This window comes from Priapulus caudatus, unplaced genomic scaffold (genome assembly GCF_000485595.1).
Source record: "Priapulus caudatus unplaced genomic scaffold, Priapulus_caudatus-5.0.1 Scaffold649, whole genome shotgun sequence".
Lineage (NCBI taxonomy): Eukaryota > Metazoa > Priapulida > Priapulimorpha > Priapulimorphida > Priapulidae > Priapulus > Priapulus caudatus.
In genome coordinates, this window is record NW_014577710.1 from 94,285 (window position 1) to 104,192 (window position 9,908).

The 9,908-nt window shown below is 39.9% G+C and overlaps 1 protein-coding gene across 1 annotated transcript in view; it reads left to right on the forward strand.

Annotated features, from left to right (window-relative positions):
* LOC106812442 (puromycin-sensitive aminopeptidase-like) overlaps positions 1–9,908 on the forward strand; it is a gene marked incomplete in the record, with an annotated part of 36,018 nt that overhangs the window by 7,907 nt on the left and 18,203 nt on the right. The window contains 5 exon segments of the mRNA XM_014816327.1: positions 292–373; positions 2,317–2,513; positions 3,360–3,467; positions 5,234–5,428; positions 7,436–7,532. Of these exon segments, the coding sequence (XP_014671813.1) occupies positions 292–373; positions 2,317–2,513; positions 3,360–3,467; positions 5,234–5,428; positions 7,436–7,532 (679 nt within the window).

The window sequence follows — 9,908 nt, forward strand, 5'->3', positions numbered from 1 at the left end:
GAGGTATTAGTTTTAATAACAACGCTGGAATACTATAATATAAGGTGAAGGTTATATTTGATACAAAACAAGGCAGAAATGATTAGATGATCATTTTATTTGAGATATACGTAATTGTTCGGTAGTTTTTGTACAGCTACAAGATTTTTCAATGGATGGATGTCAGGCGGTGTATTGACGTTAGTCACACAGCCTGGTCGGGTTAACTAATTACTTGCTAACAAACACTGGGTTATATAATAATATCAAGTTTAATATATATTCAGTTGACTATTTTCTTAATATTAACAGGTAAATAAACCAACAAACAAAATCGTCCTCAATTCCATTGACATCAGTATTAAGAAAGCAACATTGACAGTCGGTGAAAAAAGTAAGTCTAGACAAAACAGGTCTTTATATAGAATTAGTTTGATATCACAGTAATTTCTTATTTGAATGAAAATATAATAGTCAATGCATTGTAATAGTTATTACCATTTTTGCCATTTTGATGCTATGGTGGCTGTACATAGACTTACACTTACTTATGTGCTGTTTTCCCAATTTTTGACATCGCCTTGACATCGTCAAGTTGAGCTATTGCCATGGGGTGTCGTCCGTCCGTCCGTCAACATTTGGCTACGGTCAACGATAACTCAAGAACCGTTTGACCCACATGTTTCAAATTGCATATATAGTTGTTACTCCTATGGGAGAGATTTGAACGTCCTATTTTGGAGCACGCCAGTCGACCTACATTCGAGCAAGTCTACTTTTTGGCAAAAATGGAAATGGCCATAAGTCAGTTCAGGTTCAATGGATTTTGCTCATTTTGGTATGTGAATGAATAACGACTGGCCTCCAAAACATATCACAGGGGTTTTGATATTTTTTTCAAATTATGCAAATTAGGTAGATTTTGGCAATTTTACTATGCATTTCAGTGTCTGCTTATGGTCAACGATAACTCAAGAACCGTTTGACCCACATGTTTCAAATTGCATACAGTTTATACTTCTATGGGAGAGAGTTGAACGTCCTATGTTGAAGCACGCCAGTCGACCTACTTTCGAGCCACGCCCACTTTTTGGCAAAAATGGAAATGGCCATCTAGATTCATTCGATTTTGTTAAATTTACCTACCTACATAATCATACCTACGTGTAATATTGTGTTTTAGATTCTTCGTTACAGTAATTTGACTGGAATATTTTATTTCGTTTATTTGGACGATAATCGAAAACCAAAATGGCGATCATTTAGGTGTAGCGCCATCTCTCGCCCAGATTTCAGACTTTTAGCATTTATTTTCGCATCAAAACTAACCCTGAAACAAAACAGTGAAATTTCTATTAGTATAAAACAGGGCATAAGGACATTTGATCACATTTTGGTCCATCATAAATGAAACACTTACCAAATTTTTAATATCATCTCCCTCTTCTATCACACCCAAGGTGAGCTATAGTGTTATTGACACTTTCATTTTATTAAGGTGCTAGTAAATGCAGTCTCCTATACCCAGGGTTTGACACTAACCCACGTCCGACCGACCTAGTCGGGTAAATGCTTGGTCCGGTCGCATACAACCAGAGTGCTAGTATCCCGACTGGTCGTGTTATAATTGGTCATATATATTGCAATGAAAGGTCACCTCTGGCTAGACTGGTTCGCGGCCGCACTGTTTGTCGCAGAGCGTGTACATTGTCTAGCAGAGCGTGAGGCCGGATACCAGTCTACCCTTCGGCAAAAACAATAACGTGGCTTGCTGCCAGCCGCAGTAGACGATCGATAAACCGTGCGCTCAGCTTGCTGCCAGCCGCAGTAGACGATCGATAAACCGTGCGCTCGTGTATGCCCGTGGTAAAATACGAATGCTGCACGTGAACTCGGCCCACGCGCGATTTAAAGCGTGGGAAACAGCATCTATGAATTCATACGATGACACACTCTTATCTAAATAAAGTTTTTCATAACAATGGTCTGGGCTAGTGAAAGTTAGGTCAGGGCTAGTGGTTTTCCTCAGTTACTAACCCGATGGTCTAGTGAAATAAAAAGTTAATGTTGAACCCTGCCTATACCATATAATTTAATATTTATGTCATACATTTCAGATCAGAAAAAAATTGGGTAACATTTTGAAATTAAACATCTTAAAGCGTAACAAGTACCATCGGTAGCTAATATCGGATCCATGAAATATAATGTAAGTTGTGACAGATAGTAAGGTAATCCCACTAAACTAAATACCTCCCCAATTTCAAACTAGTGAAGCTGTTAGTGTTAGCACATTGAAGATCTCATTCTCCTGCACTCCATCTTTTCACAACACAGCTGAGGATGCTGTTGTTAGCTACTGCATGGAAGATGAGACGGCAACGCTAGGCTTTGCAGAGTCTGTTGCCGCCGGTGACGCTAAGCTGTGCATCGACTTTGAGGGGGAACTGAATGACAAGATGAAGGGATTCTATCACAGCAAGTACTTCACACCAGACGGAGAGGAGCGATACGGCGCTGTAACACAGTTTGAGGTTCATATCTCGTATTCTAGTAGTGTCCAATGGCAGGGATGCGTTTACTGTTGGCGTATGTGTCTTCATATTCCTTCTCCTCTTATTCTTTTTGTTCTTCTTGTACTTCCTCTTCTTCTACTTTTAGTTCTTCTTTCTTTTATCTCTCCTTTTCTTCATTTTTTTTTGTCCCTCTTTTCCCCTTCTCTTCCTTCCTCTTCATTGTCTTTTTCTTATTTTCTTGTACTCCTTTTCGTTCTACTGGGAAGTGTACAACTAATTGTGTGTAGAGACTTACATCTCTGCAAAGAATACCATATTATGGCAATGTTTTGGACCAAGATTTGCATTTAGTAACAATGGAAAAACAAAGTGTCCGGTATGTCATGGTGTTGGAAAGCAAGAAAGGCTGGCCGTGCTCAGTCTGTCTTTGCAGCATCCATTCTTTTCCAGCGTCCGGCGGCTGAGGGGGTGACTACCTTGACAACTGGGTCTTCTCAGGGGGGGAAGTGGAAATATTCCGCTGTCACTATGTTTGCGGTACGTCCCCTGGGAGTCCTCAACTGTCACACTATGCTTGTGGTGTGTTTCCTAGTGGGAGGGGGTTCAGCTGTTGCTACAAATTGACTGCTGTAGTTAGTTGTCACTGAGAGTGAGTTAATTTTATCAGCTGTCAGTATTTCAAGGTGACACTGAGTCAGCAAATAAGCTGTAGTTGTGTGCAGTTCCTTTGCTCAGAGCCTTACCAGTTTGTGGCAGGTCACTGGAGGCTGTGTTTGTCTACATGTAGAAAACCTGAGAGCTCAATCAATGAGTTGGCTGCAAAGCCAAAGGTGTGTGCTGACCCTCTGACACTTTATATTGCAGTCGACAGATGCGAGACGGGCATTCCCTTGCTGGGATGAGCCTGCACTGAAGGCAACATTCGATGTGACTCTCGTTGTCCCAGAAGATAGAGTGGCACTTTCTAACATGGTAAGTAATTTGCCTCATGGTGTGTGCATGACGTCCACGCACGATTGGTTACGATAGGTAATCGTAGGTGGCTGGATGGTGCTGATGGCATGATTAGTTTGGTTACAGACATGGCAAAATGCTCTTAGTGTATATTGTCATGGTGTAAAATTAATAAAATTTTGGGTTGGATTCAAAGATCGCACAAGAAAGATGTGTTACTAAGACACTGGAGTGCATAATTATAACACTAACAGTGAGATGTTTAGATACCAACTCTTTACCTCATTCACGAGCCTATTTATGTTGAAGTAATACATTTATACTTATTTGTTTAAATCAACACGACTTCTTTAACTCAACAAATAAACTCTGCTGCTTTCATAATATTTTTGCCAAAAAATCGGAAGAATCACAAGAAACTCTTACAAGCATTTAAATTTTAATGATCCGGATACAAACGAGTGAACGTAATCATAGTTAACAGTGGTTTTCTAATGATAAAACAAACTGTAATTTTGTATTCCAAGTTGATTCATTACAAAAATTTCCCATTATTTAAAAATCATGTTATCTACACTATACTCATGCAGTTAATATGTTATATTGTTTTGCTTTTGAGCTAGGAGTCTTTACACTGTTTTAAGCACTTGCGTACGCTTATTATTAAAGGACAATTGAAGTGAAATTTCATAACTTCTGTAACGTTTTTATACATAGAAATACATTCAATAACGTATTCCATTTCAAATCCGGCGCCCAATTAGTAATAAACACATGAATAGTAATCTAGTTCATGTGACGTCACATCCCCATGTTGAGCGACGGACGCCACGCTATCGCAAGTTGAGTGTTGTGTATAAGATGGAAACGGACAGCGATAATTTCAATGATTCTAGTGATTACTCAGATGATGATGATATTTATAGTGATTTACCAGTTGGATATATATAGGTTTGAGCCTGAATATACACAAGAAGAAATTGAGGAGAATAGTCTGAAAAAGCAACGCAAAGAGTCAGCACAAACTTCTCAAGAATTAGAACAGTCACAACATGGCGGAATGGAAGCTTCGGTACCCGATAGGACTGTAGACAAATACTGGTGTTCTTGTGGTGTTTGTGAATTAATGAGTACAGCACCTGAATGTATATGCTGCCATGAGAATGAGAAGACCAGGATTATTGTAGACCAGTTCGACGCTAGACCAGGTTAGTCATGCGAGTACACTGATCACCGGGCTTATCACGCTCGGTCAGAATCATGTATCTGTACATGTACATGTATCTACGCACGGCAAGTCATGTACATATACCGTGAATGCATTATCCACACAGGTAATATGTATGTACATGAATATAAGTACATTTACAGGCTACATGTGTTTGTGTCTTGACTTGATAAATAAGCATGAGAAATAACAAAAACATCGAATATTTAACCACCGCACACACTATGTTTACATAATGGCATCGCTCAACATGGGGCTGTGACGTCACATGACCTAGATTACTATTCAGTTATTTCTATTGTGTTTATTACTAATTGGGCGCCAGATTTGAAATTGAATACGTTATTGAATGTATTTCTATGTATAAAAACGTTACAGAAGTTATGAAATTTGACTTCAATTGTCCGTTAACATGTGCAGACATTCAATCTTCCACTTGGTGGATTGAGCCCTTTCTTTATGTCTGTGTATTTACCTCTGCTGCTAGTTGATTGTCTGGTAAGGTGATATTGCTTCTGCTTGGTGTCTTCGTTTGATATCCTTGTATGGTGCTTAGCCAGTGCAGGTGGAGAAAGTGCTGGGGGATGGTTGCAAGGAGGTGCATTACTTGACGACGCCTATCATGTCCACCTATCTGCTGGCGTTCGTCGTAGGAGAGTACGACTACGTTGAGGGAAGGTCTTCCGATGGAGTCCTTATCCGAGTCTACACGCCCGTCGGAAAGAAGGAGCAAGGCCAGTTTGCATTGGAGGTGAGCGTTGTTGTATGGTGGAAGTCTTTCTCTGTTTTTAGCTCGCCTTGACATCGTCAAGATGAGCTATTGCCATGGGGTGTTGTCCGTCTTACGTCTGTTCGTCCGTCCGTCCGTCCGTTAACATTTGGCTACGGTCAACGATAACTCAAGAACCGTTTGACCCACATGTTTCAAATTGCAAATAGTTGTTACTTCTATGGGAGAGGTTTGAACGTCCTATTTTGGAGCACGCCACTCGACCTACTTTCGAGCCACGTCCACTTTTTGGAAAAAATGGAAATGTCCATCTAGATTCATTCGATTTTGTTAAATTTACCTACCTACTTACCTAATCATACCTACGTGTAATATTGTGTTTTAGATTCCTCGTTACAGTAATTTGACTAGAATATTTTATTGCTTTGCGCGATAATCAAAAACCAAAATGGCGATCATTTAGGCATAACATCATCTCTCACCCAGATTTCAGACTTTCAGATCTGAAACATTTATTTTCGCATTAAAACTAACCCTGAAACAAAACAGTGAAATTTCTATTAGTATAAAACAGGGAATAAGGACATTTGATCACATTTTGGTCCATCATAAATGAAACACTTACTAAATTTCATTAAGGTTAAATATCTAGATTTTAAATAACATCTCCCTCTTCTATCACACCCAAGGTGAGCTATAGTGTCATTGACACTTTCATTAGTAATAGCCATTGCATAAAAGCCATTGTCACTGTTTAGTCAATGGATGTGCTTGTGTGTGGAGTGACTTTTAGCATTCGAGTGTTTAAGGTGTAATGAAAACCAGGGAAGTGAACAGTGCAATGACAGTGTCCACTGAAGATGTGCATTGCGCATGCATTGCATCAGTCTGCGAAATTAACCACTGGCCCGGTATCCGAGGCCAGTAAATTTTCCGTGGGGCCAATGAAACTGGTAAATGAACAAGCCCGATGGCCCAGTGGAAAAAAATGGAGTAAATGGTATATTAATGATATTTCAGCTTCTTTATGTGATGATCAGTCTGAGAGTTTACCGAAATGCCCAATATTTTGTATGAAAATTTAACGATATTTACCGATAGGGCATCATATTCCCGATCTTAAGTAGGGGAAGCAACTAGTCAACACCATGCGTGTTTGTCGCCGCTAGAAGTCGCAACAACTTCCCGTTTCCGGTCCGGTTCGGTTTCTCTTTTCATAATATGATGATCATTGATTCGGGCCTGTAAAACCTAGTGTGGGCCAGTGAATTATACATTTCTACAGGCCCGCTGGGCCAATGAGGGTGGAAGTTTTTCGTGCAGACTGTTGCATTGCATTGATCTCTATGGTAAACAATTAGTACCAGTGTTTCCCCTGGCCAAATAGGTCTGTGAGGTGTTAAATATTTTTGTATGTGTTTGCGCATTTCAAGGTCCTAGCAAAACGAGCACTGCAGGTGCTCGCCCAGCTAGGGGAGTCCGGCGGCAACCCCCACCAGAAAAAATGGTGCAATTTGGTGCATTCTAAGCTATTCTGAACACATTGTATGAGACTTTAGTTCAATATAGTCTAGTTTATTGATGGAAGAACAGTGATTTTCGTCAGCGAGGGGGTGTTTCGGACAAATTTCTGTGTGGCGGCTGAGAATTTGAGCGAGGCGGCTCGCCTCACTCGTGTCAATGCAGGGGAAACACTGAGTAGTGAGTACTTTAGGTGATTGTTGCTTTATACTTATAGTAGAAATCTATACTAAAGAGTCTTTCAATGGCAGTTGTGTCTCTTTAGTAGGCAGAATTATTCTCATGGGGATGGGAGCATCTTACAGCTTTGTTTGGTTTATAATTTATTATGCAGTAAACACTTTGTTAACCCTTCTTTTACATTGGTAAAGTGATGGCTAGTGGTAAGTAAGGGGGTTTCTTACATTACATGGTTGGTGGAAGTGGTAGTATTTTATGAGTGACTGTTTAGGTGTATGTATACCAGGTTAAAGGTAAGTATCGGTCACAAGTGCTCTGATATTTCAGGTAGCTGTGAAAACACTGCCATTCTACAAGGATTACTTTGGGATTGGCTTTCCACTCCCAAAGAGCGATCTGATTGCAATAGCAGACTTTGCCGCAGGTAAGCACAGCCATAGTCTCGAGTATACACTGTCATTCGTCATTCCAGGTTGCTTGTAAAACGTTACCATTCTACATGAAATACTTTGGCTGCAGTTACCCACTGGCAAAATGTGACCTCATCGCGATAGCAGACTTTGCACTAGGTAATTGTAGGTATGGCTGCCAACCAAGAGAGCTGTATTGTACCTGTTAGACACAATGGTAGTCTGTAGGGGATACAAGTCTTAGCACATAGTCAGATTCCTCATAGTCGAAGATGAACAATAATACAGTTTTACAAGTAGTAGTCTGGTTTAGCTTTACTGAATTTATAGTAGCATCAATATTATGGTATGTTTTGTCGAATGACTATGTAAAGAAATAAGTAGATTTTTAGCTCGCCTTGACATCGTCAAGATGAGCTATTGCCATGGGGAGACGTCCATCCGTCCGTCCGTCCGTCAACATTGGGCTACGGTCAACGATAACTCAAGAACCGTTTGACCCACATGTTTCAAATTGCATATAGTTTGAACGTCCTATTTTGGAGCACGCCAGTCGACCTAATTTCGAGCCACGTCCACTTTTTGGCAAAAATGGAAATGGCCATTAGTCAGTTCAGGTTCAACGGATATTGCTCATTTCTGGTATGTGAATGAATGAGGACTGGCCCCAACACATATCACACAGATATTTTTTTTTAAATGATGCAAATTAGATAGATTTTGGCAATTTCACTATGCATTTCAGTGTCTGCCTACGGTCAACGATAACTCAAGAACTGTTTGACCCACATGTTTCAAATTGCATACAGTTGTTACTCCTATGGGAGAGGTTTGAACGTCCTATTTTGGAGCATGCCAGTCGACCCACTTTCGAGCCACGTCCACTTGTTGGCAAAAATGGAAATGGCCATAAGTCAGTTCAGGTTCAACCGATTTTGCTCTTTTCTGGTATGTGAATGAATAAGGACTGGCCCCAAAACATATCACACGGGTTTTGATTTTTTTTTTAATTATGCAAATTAGGTAGATTTTAGCAATTTCACTATGCATTTCAGTGTCTGCCTACGGTCAACAATAACTCAAGAACTGTTTGACCCACATGTTTCAAATTGCATACAGTTGTTACTCGTGTGGGAGTGATTTTAACGTCCTATTTTGGAGCACGCCAGTCAACCTACTTTCGAGCCACTCCAACTTTTTGGCAAAAATGGAAATGCCCATAAGTAAGTTCAGGTTCAACGGATTTTGCTCATTTTTGGTAACAGGTGAGATACCATTCCTGCAATCATCACAGGTAAGTTTATCATTCGGGCAATCATCACAGGTGAGATTACCATTCCTGCAATCATCACAGGTGAGTTTATCATTCGGGCAATCATCACAGGTGAGATTACCATTCCTGCAATCATCACAGGTAAGATTACTAGTTATGAAACAATGTGATATTACTAGTTATGTGATCTCTAACCAGTTTTACGAGAATCATAGGCAAGTTTTATGAAAATCATAACTGAGTCCATCGCTATCATAATGAGGGCTGAGTTTATTGTACTACAATAACCTCAGGTAATTTTTCACTATTTTTACAATAGCTACCAGTATATATGCACATACCTGGAACAAATGTTAAATAGTTTTACTCTTCTGACTTATTATCACTGTCATACTACATGACTATACATCAGGTTCCCCACCCCCATGCCAGATTAAACATGCTTCTATCAGTTGCCTACCATGGTGACCAGGTTGCCAAACCACTGGTGAGCGAGTTCATGTCCAACTACCAGCGCCACCCATTGCTTGGTAGCCGAACTAGAGTTCTTCTGGTCGATCAGCAAGGCTGTCTCACGATATGTCACTAAGCCCCAGTTTTCCATCGCACCTAAAGATGCAAATTATCACTGTAATGGCATCACACAAAATTTATTATTGCATGTACACAATGAGACGAAAGGTTCTGTTAATACTGGAGACTTGGCCCCTACTCAAACATTAATCCTCAATCCAAATCAACAAAATAATATTTAAATGAAAGTGTCAATGACACTGTACCTCACCTTGGTGTGATAGAAGGAAGGGGGGATATATAAAGCAAGAGTATATATGGAGAACTCCCATTATATAGCATATCTCCCATTATATACTCTGATAATGATATATGCATAAGTTTTGATGCAAAAATAAATGTTTCAGATCTGAAAGTCTGAAATCTTGATGAGAGATGGCGCTACGCCTAAATATCGCCATTTTGGTTTTCGAATATCGCGCAAATAAAAACAATAAAATATTCCAGTCAAATTACTTTAAAGCAATCTAAAACACAATATACACGTATATAGGTTATGACTAGCTGCGGGGTACCCGCTGCGCTGGGTAAAATCGTGGCTAAA